The sequence below is a fragment of the Dunckerocampus dactyliophorus genome, chromosome 8 (genome assembly GCF_027744805.1).
Source record: "Dunckerocampus dactyliophorus isolate RoL2022-P2 chromosome 8, RoL_Ddac_1.1, whole genome shotgun sequence".
Lineage (NCBI taxonomy): Eukaryota > Metazoa > Chordata > Actinopteri > Syngnathiformes > Syngnathidae > Dunckerocampus > Dunckerocampus dactyliophorus.
In genome coordinates this window covers 30,124,178-30,148,330 of record NC_072826.1, presented here as the reverse complement: position 1 = coordinate 30,148,330, position 24,153 = coordinate 30,124,178, and the positions used below count along the sequence as shown (strand labels likewise).

The window sequence follows — 24,153 nt, the reverse complement described above, 5'->3', positions numbered from 1 at the left end:
TCTTTATTTTAATGAGTTGGATTTTAAATGTATCATAAATACACGCCCACTAAGACGCACATCACATCAGGCCAAAGTGCATTTAAATGAAGATTATATCTTGAAAAAATACCTTTAGCGTTGTGTCCGAATGCCCCGCCCCCAGCAGTGTAGCAGAGCCTCTCATTGGCTGAGGGGAAAGTGGTGACTCCGCCCACAGCTTTGACAATCGTGGCCGCTCGCTGTCAGCCCGCCACAGTTACGTGTTGCTTCAAGTCCCAGAGGACCGAGTCTTCTCTTGACAAACATCCGCACGGAACCGGCAGAACAGCACACGGATATATAGAGGCAACCTGGAGGACGGCAGAGGATAAAAAAAAATAAGTTTAGTCCAAGTAAGTACGTCACATTTCACCGCGCAAGTTGTGTGACTCTCATGTCATGCACCGCTTTTATTTCCCTAACTTGAACATTTGCGTTTGTTTCCTGCAGGTTTCCAAGAGGATTTCATGTGCAAGAGAATTTAGTTTGGACGACAAACGACCATGGTCAACATCTCTAGAACGAGAAAGGTGTAAGAAAAAAAGAAAAGAGAGAAAACTTCTCCATCATCTCGCGTGTTTTCTCTGTTTGGATATATCTGCCCCCCCTTCGTAAAAAAAACAAAATAAATCGACTAGCATAACAAGACAGAGATGGATGTAGCGGCTGATCAGCCCCGCTGGATGCACCCCCACGCCATGCTAAACGGACAGCACCCGGACTCGCACCATCACAGCCTAGGCCACAACTACATGGAGCCCTCGGCACAGCTGCTGCCCCCGGACGAGGTGGACGTCTTCTTTAACCACCTGGACTCTCAAGGAAACCCGTACTACCACAACCCTGCCAGGGCCAGAGTGTCGTACAGCCAGGCTCACGGTAGGGAAAAATAATGACACTTTTATGAACATATAGAGCATAATGACATTAATTACATGGAATGTAGTCATTTACTTTAATCGAGCCTATAGCATCAAAACTTTTTAAAGGGCCTGTTGTTCCCTCCACAGCTCGCCTGACGGGCACTCAAGTGTGCCGGCCTCATCTCATCCACAGCCCGGGCATCTCATGGCTGGAGGGCGGCAAAGCGGCTCTGTCAGCCCACCACCACCACCACAACGCGTGGGCCGTGAGCCCCTTCAGCAAGCCCAGTCTCCACCACCCGGGCTCCGCTTCCCCCGGAGGCCTGTCGGCAGTCTACCCGTGCAGCGGCACCTCAAACGCGGCCTCCGCGCCTTCCCTCACGCCGCCGTCCCATTCGAGCCCGCACCTGTACACCTTCCCCCCGACGCCGCCGAAGGATGTCTCACCAGACCCCGCGGCGGCCTCGCCGAGCACGGACGAGAAGGAATCTATTAAATATCACGTTTCGCTGTCCGAGGGGATGAAGATGGAGGGTTCGAGCCCGATGAGAAGCAGCCTGGCCTCCATGGGAGCTCACAGCGCGTCCACCCACCACCCCATACCGACGTATCCCACCTACTCGCTGCCTTCGGCCCACGAGTACGGCGGCAGTCTGTTCCACCCGGGCAGCCTGCCTGCCAGCTTCATCCCCAAGAGCAAAGGCAAGACTCGGTCCTGCACCGGTGAGTCCACGCCAAATCATACACCCCGTACATGTATATTATACATTTCAGTTTCAAATATACATGTATATTTCAAATATGCACGCACTATAAATGAATTGAAAGTCATTTCTTACAGCCGTGACTTGCCATCTTCATAATTAATGAAGAATATATTCATACTACCATTTAACAGACACTTTCCCCAGTGAATGTTTTGTATGTTTGTTAACCTAATTAGGATAAAGACCGTAAACGTTAGTTTATTAAACGATGCCATTTAAAAATTCTATTCATAACAGGCTAAAGTCAATTTGAGATAGTCATAATTAAACAGATTAATTTATTTTGGACTCTAAATGCTGCCAGGATTTGGCAGTAAATTTCATGTGTGATTTATGAAATTGAGTCAAGACTAGAAAACAGCAATAATAGTCTTTCCCGATGACAAAAAAACCATGAGGCTGCACAGTGACAATAATCCTTTTGTTAAGCGTGTCTCTGTAATTAGCTCGGAGTTGGCAGCAGCTGAACTGCATGCATGCATGCATGCATGCACGCATGCAAGATCAGGTACACGCATACTGCCCAAAAAGCTCAAATATTTAGCTTAAAGTTGTCTATCTTGCATAAGATTATCATATTTTGTTGTTGGTAGTTATTTCAGAGGGTACTTGAGTGTTTCACCAGATAAATATATTACATAGAATTTAAGCTGCTTTCTTTAATCACTTCATTTTTTTTTTTAACAAAAAAAAAACATACACACACACGCACGCACAGTGTATAGATGAATTATATTGTCACATTGTTCCGTATTCTGTTTTTGTAAATGTGACTGAAGGTGCATTTGTGGCCTGTTGGTAAAACGTACTGTAGAATAATAACGCCATTTCCCAGCAATGTGACATGAATGTGTGTTCTTGCTTCCAGAGGGCAGAGAGTGTGTGAACTGCGGCGCCACATCCACGCCTCTGTGGAGACGTGACAGCACCGGACACTACCTGTGCAACGCTTGCGGGCTGTACCACAAGATGAACGGCCAGAACCGACCACTCATCAAACCTAAACGCAGACTGGTGAGTCCACTGCAGTGTGTGTGTGTGTGTGTGTGTTTGTGGGGGTAGTAAATATAAAGACTGCACAGTTGAGAGGGTGGAGGCAGAACACAATTCCAGGAAAGTTATATTTTCCCAAAGAGTTTCCAGGAATTGTGTCTCAGGCTCACCTCTTGCCCCTCCAGCTCGAGATGTCAGCCGAGCGGGACCATGGTGCTTGTTTCTGCTATCATTATTGCTGCTGCCCCTGATAACTACCACTGATAGCGTCCCTCGAAATGATGCCTTTGATAAATGCTGCCGCTGCATGGAGGATTTGATGCGACAAGCAGAACGCCACTTTCAAAAGGTCATCTGTGGCTTTCTGAGAAGATGGCTTTAATGTACTTGCTACCACGCAGAGGTGATGTGGCGTACATGCAACACAATTAAAAACTAGAAAAGCACTCTGAGAGCGCAGACCTCTGCCAAGCGCCATAGTTCCCCCCCCCATATTGTGCTTTACAGCATAAATATTAGTCCTACATTTATTTTATCTCCATATTTTGGTTCCTTGACTATGAAAACACAGCATTAGCAAGTGGAGTCATACAGTAATATCAATATTAGTTTAGTAGTCATTTACAAAAATGGCATTTTTTTCCGTAACGGTGGTTTTCTTGGTGATCTAGTTCCATAGCTTTTGAAGATACAACAGATGCAGATTTCACAGTGTCTTGGCTGTACTTTATATCATGGTGTTTGTTGCATGATTCCTATGATTAAAATTCCAGAGGACCCCAATTTTTTTATATTCTGGATCCTAATATTTGGAATGATCCCATGATCTGGATCAGTCTTTGATATTTTGTACAACCTGTTGGAAACTTGTTCTGTATTTTTTCCCCCCAAGTGCTCTGACCATTTTTTTGTGGAGTTATATACACAAATTGCAGAAAATGGTCCTATCTTGAAATGTTAAAGAATCCTTTAAAAAAAAATTCCTGGATCCAGACGGTGATCCAGATCACCCCAGAATTTAATCAGTTCTTCCTTATCCTATTTTCAACAATTCCTGAAAATGTAATCTAAATCTGCTCAGAACTTTTCAAGTTATTTTGAACACAAACAAACATAAAAACAGATAAATGCCGGCAATAAAAGCTTGAAATAAGTGATGTCTAGTAATACGATGCTGCAGCCATCATATAATACGACTAATACAGGCAGCAACAATCCAGTGTACTATTACAGCAAGTTTGATGTTATAATAAACTAAAAGTGCCTTGCAGCAGCAGTGAAATCACTATAAAATAACAATAAAGTGAGTATGAATAATAGTTGTTATTCCCTTGCAATGTACGGTTTGTATCTTAAGTATATTCTGCCTAAATCTAGAGGGAGCCCTAAGAAAACAAGCCTGCGATTGATGCAAAATGTATGAGCGTTTAACTTCAACACGTTTCAGTAATAACAGCGTATAGGGCCATATATCACACCCGCTTTCCGTATGGCTCGGCAGGGACTCTTGTGTTCGGTGGCAGCAGCCTTTCAGTTGTTTCCTATCCGGATATCTGACCGGTCCAGATAAAGCGGCGGGCCCAGCGTCTGTTTCCTCCCGCGACCTCTTAAAAAGACTCAGACCTCATTTTTTGAGTGGTCAAAGCTGGTGCAAAGTAAAAAAAAAAAAAAAAAAAAACAAGTAGAGAAAGGGGATTAGTAAAGTTGTGGAAACACTATGGGGGCTGTTGTCTTCTGCTTTTTACGTGTACTTGGCTTACACATGGCATGCATATATCCGTCTTTAAAATTAATGTGTTTTTTTTTTAGTAGTTTAGGAAAAAAAAACAAAAAAACAAAAGCATGAAAGCTCTGCACAAGTGCAGAACTATTTGACCTAAAATGTGCTAAAGTAAGGTAAAGTCTCAACTCATGGTCATTTTGGATTGATCATTTTCCTCTGCTGTCTAGCAAAAGATGCTTTATATCACAGGTGGGGCTGCAGCTGTCCAATATTTTAGTAATCGAGTATTCTACTGAATATATTTTCGATTAAAATTGAGTAATCGGGGAAAAAAACATTTTTGCTTGGTTAAAGTGTAATTACAAATACGAATTGGTTGAAGTTTTTAGATAATCAAGCATTTTATTTCTTAAATTGGCATTGTGCATAGGAACAAAGTGTATTTTCTTGGGTGTGATGGACTGCATGATGGTGCTTTTGTAGATAAATCTATGCACCCCAGACTGTAACTATTTACTGGGAAAGAAGAGAAATTTACTAAGACTAAATGACATATTACATGATGTTGATGGCTGTGCATTTATAAATCCTAAACGTAGAAATAAAAAGCTCGATTATTATTTTTTGTAATCAAGGTACTCGAATTATTCGAGGAATCGTTGCACCCCTAATCACCGGTGTCAAACTCATGGCCTGGGGGCCAGATTTGGCCCGCTATATCGTTTTATGCGGTCCTGCATAATACCTCCATTACAAAAAGTAAAGTTTTTTTCTGCCTTGAGGAATCGCTTACGCTACGTCGCGTCACCCACACAGAGGACTGTATGTATATATATTTTTACTTATTACAATAAACAAACAACAATAATTTGACTTCTTTCAACGTAAGTTTGTTGGTAAAACAGTACAAAACTAAAAAGATCATGATCAAATGTGCAATAATATCAGGTGATTATACGTGTATGTGGTTTCTGAGGGTAACCATAACAGCAATGGAGCCCATGGGGGAAAACGGGTTTGACGCCCCTGCTCTATATGGCAGGAGTGCTCTGTTGTTTTTAAGGACCAACTGCAAAAATGCTAGCAAAAGATCTTCTACATGACAGGAATCCTTAGCTGTTTTAAGGAATCTGGTGCAAATATGCTTGTAAAAGATCCTCTATAAGTGTTAGAACCACATTGAAAAAAAAATCTGAGTTTCGAGAAAAAAAGTCATACATTTACGAGACAAAAATTCGCAATACTACCTTTTCCCAAGGCCAAACGTCACATAAGTCCCCCGTTTTCATAGCTGTCTCAGGCAAGCCTGTTACGACGGAGTATTAAAATAATATGAGACTTTGAAAACAAAGTCGTACATTTACGAGAATTAAAGTCCTAAATATACAAGAAAAAACTCGTAATATTATGAGAGTGACAGCTATGAAAAGGAGGGACTTATGTGACCTTTGGCCTTGGGCATGTGGAGGGGGCGTGGTAAGGAAGGAAGTGAGAAGGGTTAGCTAGACATGCTAATCTAAATTCTCAACTGCTGTTTTGCTGCCACGTTATAAATAAAAGCTTGCCTGAAGCAAGAGGAAAATTTCCTTCCTTCCTGAAGAGCTATGCTCTATTTTCCCTCTGACACGTATGACACCATCACACCTTTATTCTCCTAATATTACAACTTTATTCTCGTAAATTTATGACTTTATTCTTGTAAATTTACGACTTAATTCTCAAAATCTCAAAAAATTTTTTTCTCCAAGGCGGCCCTAATATTCCGTCATAGTTTTTAAAGGACCTACTGCAAAAATGCTTGTAAAAGATGACAGGAATCTTTTGCTGTTTTAATGAATCCAGTGTAAATATGCTTGTCAAAGATCCTCTATTTGACAGGAGTGCTCTGTTGTTTTTAAGGACTTAAAGCAAAAAAGCGAGTCAAAGTTTCTCTGCGACAAGAACCCTCTGCTGTTGTCAAGGAAATCGGTGCAAATTTGCTCGTCAAAGATCTTCTGTAAGTGACAGGAGCACGCTATGGTCTCTATGGTCTGTCCCAAGTCTTGAACTGAACATGTGGGCCGGTCTGAAGGGTTTTCAGGGCTGGTGTACACTTTCATAGAGCAGATACTTACTTCCTGTGTCTGCCTGAATGTTGTCATTAAGATTCATACCTTCATGCTATGGAAAGGAAGGGTAACAGATACAGATACACAGCAAAATTGTACAATTTTCTTTTACAATTTTTCATTTGTCCTTGCCTCAGTTCTTCACAAAGTGTCAGAGACATCCATTAGGTGGCTGCTGCACAGTCCTGCAAGCAAACATAGAAATGATATCATGCTAGGTGGTGGTGATCATGCATTTCAAATGTCACAGGAGCAATGTTTGGACATGTTCACACATTTTTGGTCCATTTAAAAAGGAGTTCCTTTGCTGTGCTAGTGCGGTTCCTTTGATCAAGTTGCATAAAGGAAACAATAACCTGCTACCAAAATATGTCATCCAGTTCTTCTCATGAAGAGAGGAAAAATATGATCTTCAGAAAAAATACACTTGCACGCACAGACAACGCTAAAAACCTTCAGCATATCAGTATGTGGAACAAATGATTGGTTAATTCATTTTATAGTACTTCAAAAATGTCAAAATGTGTATTTTGCTTGGTGACATTTTGATCAAGTTTCACATAAATAGATGAGTAACCATCCTACATGTCTTTTATTCCAGTCTGATGTTGGCATTCTTTCCTTTTAATGGCTTGAATTTGTGCATCACTTTTTTTGTCCGCTCACGGTGGCTTCGGTCTGTATATTTATTTAATACCACATTGAAGGAGAATGTTTAACAGTCACAATAGAGCAGTATCCGGAGTAAAAAAAAAAAAAACATACAACCAACGATAAAGCCTCATTTTAGTGGGAATGCCCACTCACAGTGACAGGTTTTCACCTTTCACAGCCATATAAATGAAATCTTCAAGATGAAATGTGCTTAATGCAGGCAATAATCATCAAGCTTACTTATTTGTTCATATGAAGCACACAAAGCAATAGACAACTTCATGCTCTGTCTCCTTTCTGCTCCCTTCTCCCTGCGCCGTGAGGCGTTCAGTCGTACTCGTAATTGTGAGTGTTTGGCACCCCCAAAACAACTGGTGTACCCCTGGGGGTACGCGTACTCCACTTTGGGGATTTAGGCAGTAAAATTAGCAATTTGAAGAAACAGTACAAGCAGCTATAAGGAAGAAGAATCCTGAAGCACAGGGAAATACCTGTACAATGCTATGTCATATGACAATAGGGATGTCCCGATCCCATCTTCAGGATCGGGATCGGCTGCCGATCTGCTGTATTTTGAAGATCGGATAATATTGGCTTCCGCCACAAGATCAGGCCGATCCTGTTGCCGTATGACATTCGTAACTCTGGGCCACACTCCAACACGGTAGGTGCTGTAAAGCGCCTCAAAGCTAGTTGCCGCTTGACTCCCGCCATCCACAAGAAGAAGAAAAGGCAACACCATTGTGCAGACATGTCCACGGTGTAGTTAGTTTCACATTGGATAGCGGGCTCCGTAGCTACAGCGGTAGTTCCCCCTCATTGTGCCCAGACTGCTGTGTCATGGTGCGGAGCGCTCGCACGCAGTGGCAGAGTGGCTAGACAAAGTGGCCGGGGAGAGGGAAGTCTGGGCTTGCCTGCTTAGGCTGCTGCCCCCGCGACCCGACCTCGTATAAGCGGTAGAAGATGGATGGATGGACATGCGCGGTGTATTCCAGCATATGCTTAAGTGGGCATTATTTGCTAAGTATGAATGCGAACCAAACCGCACTCTAGTACCTGCCCCACTAATTGAGAAGCACTGCATGACAGGAAAGTGTGGAAGTGTTCTTTGCATGCATGAGCTCTAATGGACTGATGTCTCTTTGCAGTCGGCAGCCAGACGAGCAGGCACCTGTTGTGCTAACTGTCAGACGACCACCACAACGCTCTGGCGACGCAACGCTAATGGAGACCCGGTGTGCAACGCCTGCGGCCTCTATTACAAACTGCATAATGTAAGTCTCAGTGCTGATCGCCAGGTTGGGCCCGCACAAAGCCGACAGGGTCCAGTAGTCTGGGAGTGGAGCGGGGAAGGTTTCACTGATTGTTGAGGCCAAAGAGGCAGGAGAGAGGAGAGTGAGAGTCGTTTGACCCGCGCGCACACCACTTGCACTGGAGGCTGCTCTCTGCCTTTGTGCTTTATTGTTTCCATGGTTATCCCCCTGAGGGCCACAATGGTGCGACTGTTATTGAGTGAAACCACAGGGCCAGGATCCATATGAACAGCGTTAAGACAGCTACTCAGGATGCATTTTATCAAGGGAAGAGTGAGGTGATATTTCTTAAAAGTAGCACTAAGGGACAATACAAGCCAGTATAACACAATGGAGTCGTGTCATTTACTCTTTGTGCTAAATACATAATGACGTTGGTAACTATGTATTTCACATGTTCAGAAGTAGGAATAGGTACCGGTATGATGAAAAAGATACCATGTTTGGGTTCCTAAACGTCAAAAAGAAGACAAAATTAAAGTTACAGAGGCTGAAATAAGTCCGATTTTTTCAGTGTATGGATACAGTAAAACCTACCTTGTTAATGTGAGAATATTCTTGAAGAATATGTGATATGACTGACGCAGCTCGGTGTGTAGAAACGTATCAAACAGCGGCGGCGCCGTATTTTAACACCAAAACGTCACTTTTGTATTCACAAATGAACACAAACAGACTGAAAGTCATACGTGTTTATTCGGTTTGTCAGTGATAAGTATACAACAACAATTACAGGTCGGTAGATTGCATAAAACCGATGTGAGAAAGAACACTCACAACCAACATCTTTAATATACTTAAAACTGTGCCGCTCGCGATTCAGTGAGGAAACGGTAGATCTTTCTTTGGCAGGAGCCAATCACAAGCTATCAGTGAACACATCGGAAATCAATGGAGGTCATTACTCAATATAACAGTCTGAATCACAGTGCCATCTTACAACGAATGCTAAAATCATCACACAGCAACTTAACACCCAAAAGGAAATATACAAGTCCCGATATAAGTTTAACATAAAAAAACGCCTATTTTAATGTTTTCCCATAATGCATTTCATCCAAGCAAAGTATTTCATTGGTGCCTGCCAGGGAGCTGCAAAGGGCCCCTCTGGCTCCCTCTCGCCACCTCGGCAGCCATCCATCCATCTATCCAATTTTTAAATGCATTGTGGGGAAACTAAAATAAGTAAAATAGTTGTTTTTTTATTTTACACTTGTACTGGTAACTGGTACTTGTATAGTTAAGTTGCTATGTGATGGGTTTAGAATTCTTTGTAAAATGACACCGTGACTCAGACTGCTATATTGAATAATGACCTCCTGCAATTTCCGGTGGTTTACAAGCTTGTTGTGAGTTTTTTTCCATAGCTCATGATTGGCTCCTGTCAAATAAAGAGCTGCCTGGTCCTCACGGACTCTTGCGTGCCACAATATGTGATTTTATGACGTGGACAGGTTACGGTTACATCCCTACGAAACCAAAACCGGTTTAAATACCACAAAGCAATGAGACTACAGGCCAAATTATACTACTTTGGCATTCAATGAATGTTTTTTTTTTATTAAAAAAATGTGAATACCCTCTAATTTCAACTTTTCAAATGTGAATATTTTTGAATTTCCTTAGTCATCAATGATAGCAGACCTATTATCTTTGTATCTTAGGCAAGCACTCATTAGATTTGGGTAATGAAAATAGTGATTGACATTTTTGCTTGTTTTCTGATATGCTGAGGACCAAACCACTAATTGTTTGTGTTGGGTTCATGTTAATTTGGTACGTCTAGGGCCTAACCCATTACTCGAGTAATCCAGAGAACAAGCTTCAGGTGAATCGACCAAGGGGCTATCCATGGAAAAGTACTGTATGGTTTTAGTCTTTCATCCACACGGAAATTGCGTTCTCGGTGCCCTGAAACGGTATTTTTGAAAACTGCTTACAGAGTGGGAAAATCTGAAAACGCTGGCTTGTCGTTTACGTGTAGACAGCCGAACCGCACCTAAACGATGACGTCCCCGACCCGTCGCCGTCAAGTGATCTTAAATGAGCTGTGACGACAAACCGATTCATATCTGAATATTTGCACTGACATGACTCACCCCAGTCGACATTCTCCTGATATTTGGTTATGGTATTCTCCAAAATGACTCGTAGATGTAATTGTACTTCGTCATGTCTACATGAGCCTTAGAAACCAGAAAAAGAAGGACTTAGTGGGGTGAAAAAGTGTTTGACCCACTTCCCGATTTCTTTTTTTTTTTTGCATGGTTGTTCTACTTAAATGTTTGAGATCATCAAACAAGCTTAAAGTCTTGTATTAGTCAATATTTCAAATCAAGAAGTCCCAAAGGAGACTGTACTTCCTGAGTAGACTGAGGAAATTTGGCATGTCCACCACAATCCTCAGTTGCTTCTACAGATGCACTATGGAAAGTGTCCTTACCGCCTCCATCACTGTTTGGTACGGTAACTGTACAACACGTGATAGGAAGGCACTCCAGCGGGTGATCAAGACCTCACAGAACATTGTTGGGGCAGCCCTCCCCTCACTGCAAGACATTTATAAAACTAGAGTCCTACGCAGAACACACAACCTCATCAAGGACAGCACACATCCACAACACTCATTATTCACACTCCTACCGTCAGGCAGACGCTTCAGGAGTTTGAAGTCCAGGACCACAAGGCTGGCAAACAGCTTTTACCCACAGGCCATCAGGCTTCTCAACGAAGCACTCACACACGCCGCACGCAACACACACACACACTCATAGCACTTTATTTATTTATTTGTATTATTTATCTGTATTAATGTCTCTTCTGTTGTTGTTGCTTAATTTATTGGTATTAATGTTTCTTATGTTCTTATTAATTTTCTTGTGTTTTCTTTCTTTCTTTTTTGGGAGAATGAACAGAACAAGAATTTCATTGCATAGCAGAGCCACCTGTTTTACTGTGCATATGACAATAAAACTCTTGAATCTTGAATGACAAAACTGAACACAAAATGCATTTTTTTTCGAGTGGCCTCGTCAAAGTCAGAGTCCTGACCTGAATCCTATTGAGATGCTGTGGCATGACCTTAACAAGGAAAAGCCTCCAATGTGGCTGAATGACAACAATTGTGCAAAATTCCTCCCCAGCGCTGGAAGGGACTCATTGCAAGTTATCACAAACGCTTGATTGCAGTTGTTGCTGCTAAGGGGGGCCCAACCAGTTATTAGCTTTAGGGGGGAATCACTTTTTCACACAGGACCAGCTTTGGATGTTTTTCTCCCTTAATAATAAAAAGTTTAATTTAAAAACTGCATTTTGTGTTCAGTTGTGTTGTCCTTGACTAATATTTACATTTGTTTGATGATCTAAAACATTTAAGATGTGCAAAAATCTTAAAATGTGCAAAAAAAAATAAAAAAACAGGAAGGGGGCAAACACTTTTTCACACCAGTGTATGCGCATGTGTTCTTTCTTCTACAGTTTGATGTGTCTCGTGGTTCCATCTGCATGTGTGTTTACAGCACCACACGTGGGTGTGACTTTTGCGTTACATCCTTTTCACCCAGTGATCCCTTCCCATCTGGATGCAACTATTTAGTCAACCGGCACAGTGTGGATGTGAATTTTTTTCAAACTAACGTTCCAGTGTGGGCAGGGGCTAAGAAAACAATGATTAGTGGCAGCTCTAATAGCAACATAATGGCATGTGCAGCAAAAAACTTGTATTTTTGATATGGTCACTAACGCCCTAAGTAACAGAACCTCCCTTTCCCCTCACAGGTGAACCGACCCCTGACCATGAAAAAAGAGGGAATACAAACGAGAAACAGGAAAATGTCCAGCAAGACCAAAAAAATGAAGCGGGCCAGTGACAGCTATGAGGAATATACCAAAAGTCTTCATGACAAGAACTCTACCTTCAGCTCCCTGGCAGGACACATGTCCATGGGCCACTTGCCGCCTTTCAGCCATGCCGGACATATGCTGCCCACTCCCACCCCAATACACCCGTCCTTTGGCCACCCGCACCACTCCAACATGGTGACGGCCATGGGCTAGACAACATCACTAAGTAAAGACATTTGTGGATTTTTCTGATTGATTATGCAAATGGTATGGACCAAACAAGGCCAGTCTATAGGTACCTAATTCTTAATGGAAAAAGACTGGTTGACCTGGACCTGTGGGCACTAAACACACACAATGATATCGTTGCACCTGAAGGTTTTAGTCCAACAGACCTGACAGCATGACTGCATTGTGGTTTATTTTGCGCTGGCACGTTTTTCCTACCTGTGAATATTGTATAGAAGGGGACAAACTCAATCCCCCTCACCATCCAATGAAAATATGCTGGATTTTTTTTTCCCCTCACAAAAATGTAAAAAGAAAAAAAAAAACAGCTTTATGATTTCTAATTTGAGACTGTTAATTGTAATTATTGTTATTCAGATAATTTATTTTCCACTGCTTTATCACCTTGATCATAATACAAATACTGTTGTCCCACTTAGGACAATACAGTATTTTTGAGCTAAAACCGCTTTCTTCTGACCTGCTCATCATTTATACTCATACGAAATAAAGAGATCACGTTCACACGATCACGTCCGCTCCTTCTGCCCCGCACTCACACTGCAGGAAATCATCGTACATGAAAGTGTGATTTTCTATGGCAGGGGTGTCAAACTCAATAACACAGGGGGCCAAAACCTAAAGCCGACTTCAAGAGGTTGCGGGCCGAACAAGACCACCGTCTGGATGGAGTTGTTGAAAATAACCATGTTCGTGACGGTTCATTCCAGCTTGAAATGTCTACTTTCCGATCGTCACCAGGGCCGTCAATGTGTCCTGACTGCTTATTGGATGAGAAAAAGGGGGCGGGAGACGACTGCGGATATACGGCTATGGCTGTTTTGGCGTGGTTTTTGGTTTCAATAAAGTGATTTTGATGGAGCACCTCATCGTCATTCTCTCAACGTCTGGGCAAACGTGACAGTATTTTACATCAACCGGACTATGCGTTTTTCAGCATGCTTCATTGTAGATAAAATGACTGAGGCAAGTTAGGCCTGCACTTCTTTGGATGTTGTTGTGGGGTCTTTTGTGACCTCTTGGATGAGTCATCCCTGCGCTCTTGGGGTCATTTTGGTTGGCCGGCCACTCCTGGTAAGGTTCATCACTGTTCCACTTTTTGGTCATTTGTGGATAATGGCTCTCACCGTGGTTTGCTGGAGTCCCAAAGCTTTAGAAATGGTTTTATAACCTTTTCAACACTGAAAGACCTCAATTCATCTCAGTTATGTTTTAACGGGGGTGGCAATCACTTTTTCCACACAGTGCCATGTAGGTTTGGATTTTTTTTCATCCCTTAATAATAAAAAAAATCATTTAAAAACTGTATTTGGTGTTCGGTTATGTTGTCATTGACTAATATTCAAATTTGATGATCTGAAACAAAAAAAAAAAAGAAATCAGGATGGAGGCAAACACTTTTTCACACCACTGTGAATGTGTGAAATATGCCCATTTTTACTGTATTTTATTAACAAAAATATATATGAACAAAAAGATATGTGACAAGACACAATTATATTTGTATGTATTCACAGCTCCAAATGAACTGAAAATTTAACTCCTGCTAAAAGTCTGAAAAGTCATTAGTCACTAGCCTCTTTAATCGTAGCATAACATTTGATAAACACTTTAACCATGAGCCTTGAAGAGTTGCTTTAAAAGACAAAGAGTGTAGATGTATTTTCTGGGATTTCCGAGCATACTTAAATGCATCAAATTGTACTTCCGCAGTAAGAGTTAGATGTTGTGATTTTCGGAATGTCCGTGAATGTGTCTCACGGTTGTCTCGTGACAATGAGGGAGGACTAGAGACATGTTTGTGAGTTGGAGACATACATATGGTGTTGGAATTACACTGCTGTTGACGTGTTCGGGTCAGAATAAAGTTATAAAAGAGAGTAACACTCTGTGTTACCCCACTATGCTACCACTAATAACAGCAAACGCAAATTTTTTTTTTTACGTAATTAACTAAATAAATTAGTTACTGCCATTAACGGCTATTTTTGACAGCCCTAATAGTTATACATTAAAAATATACATAACATTTGCAGTTGCACAAAGTAGCACTGGAGACTGTGTGTGTGTGTGTGTGTGTGTGTGTGTGTGTGTGTGTGTTGAGCCTGTGTTGTTCAAAATAGTCTTCTTAGTATTAACTTTTTCTTGTTACGTTACGCTTTTTTGCTCTTTTTGCCAGTTTTTGCTGTCGTTTTTTTCAGTTTTCTTGTTCAATTGTATATTGAGAATGTGCCGCAGTCTATTAAAAAAAAATAAAAATTTAAATTAAAAAAAAAGGAGCTGCAGGTCATCCATGTGCCCCGGCCCGCACTTTGAACACCCCTGACATAAAAATCCAAGTTTTACTGAACCAGAGCTGTAATGCCTCGACATAACACGGGTCAATCTAAGTGCAGCATGCGGTCCCTTCTCAGTGTGTCCCTGACATTTGACCCTGGAAGCACTTACTCCATCTTTCTTCTGGGCCCGCCTACATTGCCCTAGGAATTAGTTACAGACACTTTAAAAATGTCACATCCTCCCTGTGAGTGCGAGCCCGCAATGGAAGGAGGTACTTCCCATAAAGATTTAGAAAGAGTTGAAAGGGTGACTTTGGAAGTGGGTGGCCACTGTAAATCAGCTCACAAGCAAACGTAGCTCCATTGCAGACACATCCTCCCCGCTCACGCCATTTGTTTTTCTAGCTAACTCAATAACTGGAAGCTAAAACAAAGCCAGCAGTGACTTTGGAGGAGTGAACTAGCAGAAATATAGCCAAGACGATATAACAGAGATGAAAGAGGAGCAAGTAATCCATTGTTCCCACATATTAGGATGTCCAGGAGATCTTCAGGTCCCCATGACCTAGGCCAGGGGTCGGCAACCTTTACTATCAAGAGAGACATTTTGCCCCTCGGCTACTAAAGAAAAATTGTCTGGAGCTGTTAAACGTAACAGCTTATACACTTTTAAAAGTTTGAATCTTTTTCCATTTTACCTGTTACAATAGAATCCAACAAACAAGTAGAGTGTGCATGTGTAACGGATGCCAACTAGTGGAGGTGTGGTAGTACGTTGGTCAAACCTCACTACCTCACTACCTGACTACCTCCAAAAATCTGCAGCACAGTGATTGACAGCCTCTTACTTTTAGCTCGCTGGATACCGCTGCTCAACTTAACTTATGACACTGAGGGAGACGACTTTAGTGGTTTAAGTTCCCACAAGGTGGATGAGGATGGCAATGGATGGCTTTTCCGGTGGCTACTGTTAAACTAGCCATTATACACGCACTGTTCGGCACCGTTTAACTAGCAATGTGTTACACGCATTGTTCGGCACTGTTTAACTACCTGTGTTACAGGCACTGATCGGTACCGTTTAAGCAGCCGTATTACACACTGTCAGCACTGTTTAACTAGTCATATTACATGCACTGTTCAACACCATTTTAACTAGCCATATTACATGCACTGTTCGGCATTGTTTAACTGTGCATGTTCCACGCATTGTTCGGCACCGTTTAACTAGATGTGTTACACGCACTGTTTAAATAGCCGTGTTACATGCACTGTTTGGCACCGTTAAACATCATGTCTCATAACATTACTGATGCCTAGTGACCACAAAACTACATATAACTTGTCTTTCAATATTTTTTGAATAATAATAGGCCATAGTCAACCACCAAACAGCCATCATTTATTATTTTTGGAAAAACTGCAATATATTGAGGGAGCGATATTCGAAACGCGATATAGCGTGGGACGACTATATTGCTAATCTGATTTTTCGTTACAAAACTTTCAATATGGTACCGAGACATACCTGGGCAAAATACTGTGATCATCAGTTCCAGTACGTACACAACAACAGTAATCGAATTGGAAGAGTAGTACACACTCAAGAACTTAATACACTGTGTAGACAATACTGATGAAAGTATTCGATCTGAGACACGGCATCGGTCTTCATAGACAGTGCTGGACCCACCTGTCTCAGGGTACATTTGCACACTTGCACAATCCAATGGGATTCGATACACCAGCTGAAACTCACAACTCAGCCTTGTTATCTTTGGAAAGGCAGATTGTTGGTACAGTTCTTGTGTCGGATCCCAGTAGACTGTGCAGGTGTACCCAACCATGGTGTTGGCAAGTATAAAGTCCCGTAAACCCTTCAGCTGACATAAAACCTCCTCAGAAAAGTGAGAATGAAGGAATTCACATCTGTGCACAAAAGGTAGAAGAAGTTGACACGCTGCATTCTCACTCAAATGTGGGACACTCTCCAGCCACGTGATCCTCAGCCACTGACAAGTCCCTTTCAGACTGCCTTTCTTCACCTGTCTGGGCCAGACAAATTCATCTCTCTTGTCTCTGAACAATCGGCTCTTTTCTCCCGCCGCTTGCACTACTGACAGGAGGAGGGAGGGTCTCACAGGGAGGAAGAAGGCACAAAGTTGCACTGGGCCAATGTTGCAGCCCCTGGGACTGGGCGTCCTGGCCCAAGCTATCTTATAACACCGTTGACAAAAAGCCCAAGGCTCAGCCTTCGGGAAATCTGAGAGGTGGGGTATCTAGGCCAGCAAAGACGGAAGTAGGAACAACACATCTTGGATATGCTGGCCCATACAGTATCTCACACAAGTCAGTACCTCCCTCCCATTCTAGCAACCATTTTTATTATAGTTGTGTTTTTACAGTGGACAATACTATAGAAATAGAAGAGTATAGAAGAGTAGTCAGTGTACCGCGTCTTGAGTGGTATATATTTGCTATCCACTGAAAATGAGTCAACATATTGTTACTGACTAAACTGTTAGACAATTGTCTTGCACAGTCAAGCAATAGGGTTGGTAGCGTCAGGGTCCGGGGCTGCAGAGGGGCTGCAGGAGGGCTGCCGGCACTGTGGAGCAGCAGGAAACATACATTTCAACATGAAAAGTGACATTGTGAAGCAGAAACTGGCCGCATGCCAGTTTTCCAGCATGAAAAAGAGCCCAAACAAACTTCCAAGATGGCAAGTGCCTCGCCATGGAAGCTGAAGGTGAAGGCGACGGGGTAGCAGTGGAGTACTTGGGGGGCATCCTCAGTAGAGCAAGGTGTCTAAAGTACATGCTAAGTTACTGAAGTGCATACTTACTGTATACTTTCCTTAAGTGTGTTGGAATTTTGGAAAATCTGAGAATGTTTTGGAATATCTGAACAGCACCCAACGTGTTGCCGACTCATTATCCGTGCATTTTTACAGTGTGTGACTGCTAAATAAGCCACCATAGGGCCAAAGAAATAAACACTATTGAATTTGATCTTGCCATAAGTCCATCCATTCATCATTTAGAATAGCTTTGCATTGTTTTCTGCATGTAAAACTAGAATTATTGTCTATAAAATGTTTTTAACATCTTTGGGTGTCTGGAACGGATGAATTGGATTTACAATTGCCTTGCTTTTTGAATGGACACACAGGCAATTGAAAAGGTGTTTTTTTTGGGTAAAAAGACAAGCGAGGCAAAGGTGTCAAGGCAAATGTGACTTGTTGGCTTGTGACATTCTCCTTTTTAATTTGAGCTGATTGCCTTTGTGACAAGCACACAACTTTATCACCCTGCGCCATCAAGCAGCTTTTCATTTCCTCTCCCTTTTATTACTTTTCTTTTATCATTTAATTTTCTAATATAGCGTGTCAGCGTAACCCCTCCACCACTGCTGACAGACACCTTGTTACTCTCACTCCACGGATCAGGCCGTTTGTGTGCAGAATGGTGAAATCCTGGTTACCGTTTTATGACATTTGATCACAAACGGCATACAAGCCATCTCCTATTGCTTCACACAAGGAAAAAGAAGCAGCTTTGTGAGAAAGACGAGACACAAAGTCGACAACTTTCACACACTGAGGTGGGGCGCGGGCTGGAAATTGGGCCAAGGGAAACTGGAGACATGGACGTGAGCGCTGAGAGGAGAAAGAGTGGCGATAAAAGAAAAGAGACATGGATCCTCCTCACCTGTAGCCTCTGCTGCTGCTGCACAAGACTCATTGGAAGCCCCTCCCCCTTCATCTGCGCACACCAGCTTCGTCACATCTTTCCTTTCAGGGGGCTATTGTCGCTGCGACCGCAACACCCTGCTGGATTGTCCTTTTTACGGCCGTGTTATAATGAGGATGTTTTGTCACCTGCAGAAAAGAGGTTTTGTGCAGACACAAATCACTGCAGGCATTCACAGCCGCTACAAGTCAAGGAGCCTGCACACAATGTGTGTTTCCTAAACACTTTGACCCCTTTAAACAGCTCGCATGCATGCTCACACACACCTACATGGGCTCACATATTTGACGCTGAATGAGACAATGTGAGAATAATGCAAGCAATTCAGCAATATGCCTGACTTCAAAGTCTTATTTCTGGGCGTGAAGTACAGAATATTTTGAGCACAGATTCATTTGTAGGGAAAACAATAGCATGGAAAAACCTACTTAGCCTACACAACAATTTAGTCAGATTACAGTGTCTAACAAAAGTGAGTACAACTGTCACATTTCAGTATCCATTCATATTACAGTATAGCTTCTCAAGGGACAGCACCAGAAAAATGAAAGTCAGTGGACAGCTTGAATAGCAGTACATACAGTGGTGTGTGTTGGCCCCCTTCCCGAGTTCTTATTTTTTTTGTCACACTTAAATGTTTCATTAAATCATTAGTGAATAGCAACACAACTGAACACAGTTTTGAAATGAAACTTTTTATTATTAAGCGAGAAAAAACATCCAAAGCTAAATGGCCCAGTGTAAAAAAGTGATTGCCCCCTAAAGCTAATAAGTGGTTGGCCCACCCTGAGCAGCAACAACTGCAATCAAGCGTTTGTGGAGGAATTTTGGCCCACTCATCTTTGCACAATTGTTGTCATTCAGCCACATTGGAGGCTTTTCCTTTTTAAGATCATGCCACAGCATCTCAACAGGATTCAGGTCAGGACTTGGACTAGACCACTCCAAAGTCTTCAGCCATTCAGAGGTGGACTTGCTGGTGTGTTTTGGATCATTGTCCTGCTGCAGAACCCAAGTTGCTTTCAGCTTGAGGTCACCAACATTCTTCTTCAGCAGAATTCATGCTTCCATTGATCACAGCAGGTCTTCCAAGCAGACCATCACACTACCACCACCATATTTCACTGTTGGTGTGATGTTCTGAAATGCGTCGTTGCTTTTACACCAGATGTAATGGGACACACACCTTCCAAAAAGTTCAACTTTAGTCTCGTCAGACTACAGAGTATTTTCCAAAGGATCATCAAGATGTTTTCTGGCAAAATTGAGATGAGCCTTATTGTTGTTTTTGTTCAACAGTGGTTTTGGTTTTGGAAGTCTGCCATGCAGGCCGTTTTTGCACACAGTCTTGTCATGAGTCATGAACACTGACCTTAACTGAGGAAAGTGAGGCCTGCAGTCCTTTGGATGTTGTTGTGGGGTCTTTTGTGACCTCTCGGATGAGTAGATGCTGCACTCATTTTGGTTGGCCGGCCACTCCTGGCAAGGTTCACCACTGTTCAATGTTTTGGCCATTTGTGGATAATGGTTGGCTGGATACTGTGGTTGGCTGGAGTCCCAAAGCTTTAGAAATGCTTTTATAAGCTTTTCCACACTGATAGACTTAGATTTCAGCTGTCATGGTTCCCATATAACACTATTTCTTATTATCGGGAGAATGAACAATAGCCCATAAAATGTGTAGTCAATTAACGATGGCTTGTCACATGCTAAGCCTATCTATGCCCGCGTGTGTGATCGCTCACGTTTCAATATCATTCCACTTTCTGGCATTTTTGTTTACATGCCTGGCTGGCAGCATCTAGCTAGCTCTGAGCTAAAGTATTGCGTTCATTAGATACATCAATCATCCATTATCATCACAAGTTACTTTTTTAAAGTGTCACTTAACAATCTTGTTAGCATTATAATACTGATGGGTTGTCTTCAAAACACTAATGCGTGTCCAAGTTGTTGTAGTGTGTTCAGCTTTAGACAGTGACGCTATCACAGGGGTCTCCAACAGGTAGCATGTAAGCTAGCAGTAGCTCACCAGCTGATGAGTAGAATATTTGCTTCACCCCTTAGTAGTTTTATAAGTGTTGTATTCAACCATGACACCTGTATTTAATGACAAATGAGCACACTGCGCGGAGATGCGCTTTGCCATTTAAATGTTGGCAGTGCTCTCGGTAACTTTGCCATTAAATTAAACAGTATTGCAATGCTCTCAGTTCAGGTTCGGCTAGTTGTTGGAAAAGAAATAATTAAATAAATAATAAATAAGTCATTCAAAAAATGGCTATTTGTCATTTAAAAAAATTGCAGACGCAGCAGCGGCACGACATAGCGGCGGCAGTACGCCCTCCCATGCAGCCCACCACAACAGCTTCAAAAAATCCTAGGGGAAACCCTGCGCTGGTTACCTGTCAAATTTTGAATTGAGTTTAAAATGGTCCTTCTTGCATATGAAGCACTACAGGGTCAAACACCAGTATATCTTAAAGAGCTCCTAGAACCCCATCAACCCAGGAAAACACTGCGCACCCAGAATGTACAATTACTTTCCAATCGTAGAATTCTTCAAAGTAGAACGGGAGGCAGAGCATTTCATTATCAGGCTCCTCTGTTGTGGGACCATCTCCCCCACTCAATCCGGGGGGCAGACACCCTCTTCCTATTTAGAAGTCACCTCAAAACTTACCTCTTTGCTAAAGCATGTAGTTAGAACTGACCCCTGATATGTACCGGACACCCCTTTTCCACTGTAGCGAACTTTGGTGTTGGTGCTGGATTCAGTCGGTGCCCGGGTGGAACTAGTGTTGCCTGCGAACCGACTTCAACACCGGTTTCATTTTCCATCGTCCTGGGGAGCTGTGTCATTACGCCTCCCATCAGAAAATAACAGGAAATGTCTAGTGTTGACCTTTTTTTTTTTTTATCAAAACACACAACTCACTAAAAGAGACTGAGAGTCCATTTTATTTTCATTGAGTTAATCTGTCTTTTTTTTTTGTTTGATTTAATTTAATAGCTCTTGACATTCCAGTTACAATGCTAAATACTCTTGAGAAATGAAAGTTACTTTGATACGGTGTACCAGCATTATTATGCCATATATTATCACTACATTCATGAAAAAAATGGTCTCAAAATAATGTTTACAATCAGCAATAATTTGTGAGACAATTATCATCCAGCAAAATTTGTTATGGTGCCAGGCGTACACCTTGGTGAACCATTGCCCTGGGCCACATGTGGACACAACCACCCATTGGCATCCGCAAGTGTAGTAAAGTTACTGTAGTTAGTTAGTAAACCTCACTCCCTTTTAAGAAAATATGTAAAATCTACTCATTTAATTTCTACCACGTTACACTCTTCTGCAATGTGTGTACGCTAGCAGCCTCGCCCACCCGACAAAAGGGCTCACTCCGTTCATGCCCTTGTACTATGGAACAAACGTGCGAATGCGCAGAGTGAACCCTCTTCCTGCCTGTGTGGAGGTGGACGCGCGTAGATGTGCCGATATATTGATCATCCACTTCATTTCCATTATTGTGTGAAAAATTAATTTATTTGTTACTGTCTCAGGCCCAGTGCCCATGAGACTGTTTATTTTTTCTGAGCAAGAAATCTTGTCAGGTTTTCACGTGGAGAGATCTTGTGACACCCCCACCCAAGTGTAAAGAGGACCAGAAGTAAGTATTTGAAGTAAGGCATCGACGTATTTGAGAGGAGCTGTTGTCGGCTGATGACTTGTTGCTTTCACTTTACAGAATAGAACATGTAAGTGCTTCAAATGAGCATTTTCTACGAGTGTCTCTGAGATTTCGAGAATAAAGTCGGAAATTTATAAAAAAAAACCTGGTAACTTTATGTTACAGGCATTGCCTGAGACAGCTATGAAAAGACGGTACTTAGCATATGTGGCCTTGGGCATGTGGAGGGGGCGGGGTAAGGAAGGCGGAAGCGAGAAGGGCTAGCTAGACATGCTAATCTAAATGCTCAATGCTCAACTGCTGTTTTGCTGCCACGTTATAAATAAAAGCTTGCCTGAAGCAAGAGGAAAGTTTCCTCCCTTCCTGAAGAGCTATGCTCTATTTTCCCCCTAACGCGTAATATTACTACTTTATTCTCCTAAATTTACCACTTTATTCTCGTAATATTACAACTTTTTTACTCTTAAATTTACAACTTTATTCTCAAAATCTCAGATTATTTTTTTCTTCAATGTGTCGTAGTTAGGCATGGTCCAAGGACGCTACGGAATGGGAGGCAAAGAAAAGCAGCGTTAAACAGCACTATTAATCATCTGAATGTATACGCTATTCAGTCATTCAGTCACCTCGACTTGTGTAACTGTTGCCACACAGATGTATCATAATTCATTTATCTGGGGGGAGAAAATACGTGCCGTTATTACCTCCTCCGTGTTGTTTACTAGCAGGGTTATGTCCAACCTACCCGTATTACCAAGGAGCAACCACTTTAGGCGGCGAGGTATTTACTTGCTACATCAAGTTCTGTGTTGTTTTAAAGAAGAAAAAGTCCAAAACACACATATACATATGTGCTCTGATCAAACACACATCAACAACAAAACTAGCTAGCTTAACAGGGCTAACTCGAACCTGCTGTCTTAACAGGGCTAACTTGAACATGCTAGCTTAACAAGGCTAGCTCTACATACAGCTAACAGCCACATATTTCTTCCAGAAGTGCATTGAAAGCCTGTAACAAACGACAATGAAACCAGCAGCCAAGGGGCCAAAAGTCATATAGAATAACAATTAGTCTTACCTTCCAATGTCATGTTTATAAATATCCATTGAACTGCGCCGCCTCCTAGACGTTCCAAAGTATTTTCTCTGTTGTTAGAAATGACATTTTCCCGCTACAAAGCAACCAAGCGTGGACGCAAGTCAATCAACGTTTGTGATTGGCTACAGGAGTTGTTCACGTGGTCTAGTGAAGCAGACTCAATATTTTGGCCTCTGATTGGTCAAATGAGATGTCAATCAGCAAAGATAGTTGATGACACCCACATACAACGTGTAAAAGCAGAGACACACATTTTAAATGACAACAAACAAGAAATGAAAACAAAATATAAAAGAGTAAAAGTCACAAGGCTAGCATAAATGGTGTTAAAAAAAACTTTTAAAAAAACTAAGCAAAAAGAAACATTTTTGTAAAGCAGATGCATCTATAAATCTCTAATTGTATTTTTTCTAATTTGTTTTTTAAGTTTGAAGTTTTTTGAGTTTTTTATCATCAATGGTGCCACTCCTACACTCACTTCTATTCAGATGTTTGTATTTAGTTATGGTAAATCAATTTAGATTAAGTGAATGCCTACAGAAAAAAAGTACGTGCATACAAAATATCCTTAATCTCAATACAACCTAAACATAAGACATTTTTGCTGCACAGAAAAAGTCGACACTGTAAATGCATTATTTTATTTGCTATCATTTTCTTTTATCGGTTATAAAATTCCTGCTAATTCTTTATGCCAGCATTGTTTATTATCTTTTTATCAACCTACATTTAGAATGATAAAAACTAGGATTATAATGGCTTAAATTGAAAATCCAACCAAAAAT

At 41.8% G+C, this 24,153-nt stretch overlaps 1 protein-coding gene and 1 long non-coding RNA gene across 4 annotated transcripts; one reads left to right on the top strand and one right to left on the bottom strand.

The window, feature by feature from the left end:
• Positions 1-216: 216 nt before the first annotated feature.
• Positions 217-14,669, top strand: gata2b (GATA binding protein 2b). 2 transcript variants are annotated; one of them, XM_054785251.1, is made up of 6 exons: positions 217-374; positions 472-900; positions 1,032-1,607; positions 2,520-2,665; positions 8,278-8,403; positions 12,220-14,665. In XM_054785251.1, the coding sequence occupies exons 2-6, from the start codon at positions 675-677 to the stop codon at positions 12,496-12,498; spliced, it is 1,353 nt and encodes a 450-aa protein (XP_054641226.1). In that variant the 5' UTR covers positions 217-374; positions 472-674; the 3' UTR covers positions 12,499-14,665. The 2 variants fall into 2 exon arrangements, with proteins under 2 accessions (XP_054641226.1, XP_054641227.1); XM_054785252.1 differs by lacking the exon at positions 8,278-8,403 and having other exon boundaries at positions 12,220-14,669.
• LOC129186722 (uncharacterized) lies at positions 6,603-23,451 on the bottom strand. 2 transcript variants are annotated; one of them, XR_008572284.1, is made up of 3 exons: positions 23,348-23,451; positions 18,524-18,693; positions 6,603-6,660 (listed from the first exon to the last, which is right to left on the bottom strand). It is a non-coding gene; the product is annotated as an uncharacterized LOC129186722 (long non-coding RNA). The 2 variants fall into 2 exon arrangements; XR_008572283.1 differs by lacking the exon at positions 6,603-6,660 and adding an exon at positions 16,614-17,421.
• Positions 23,452-24,153: the final 702 nt, after the last annotated feature.

Bases quoted from the DNA above. Each gene is read 5' to 3' on its own strand.
- gata2b (XM_054785251.1), top strand. From the start codon at position 675: ATGGATGTAGCGGCTGATCAGCCCCGCTGGATGCACCCCCACGCCATG. The intron at 2,666-8,277 runs GTGAGTCCACTG...GTCTCTTTGCAG, and splicing joins TCAAACCTAAACGCAGACTG to TCGGCAGCCAGACGAGCAGG. The intron at 8,404-12,219 runs GTAAGTCTCAGT...TTCCCCTCACAG, and splicing joins TCTATTACAAACTGCATAAT to GTGAACCGACCCCTGACCAT.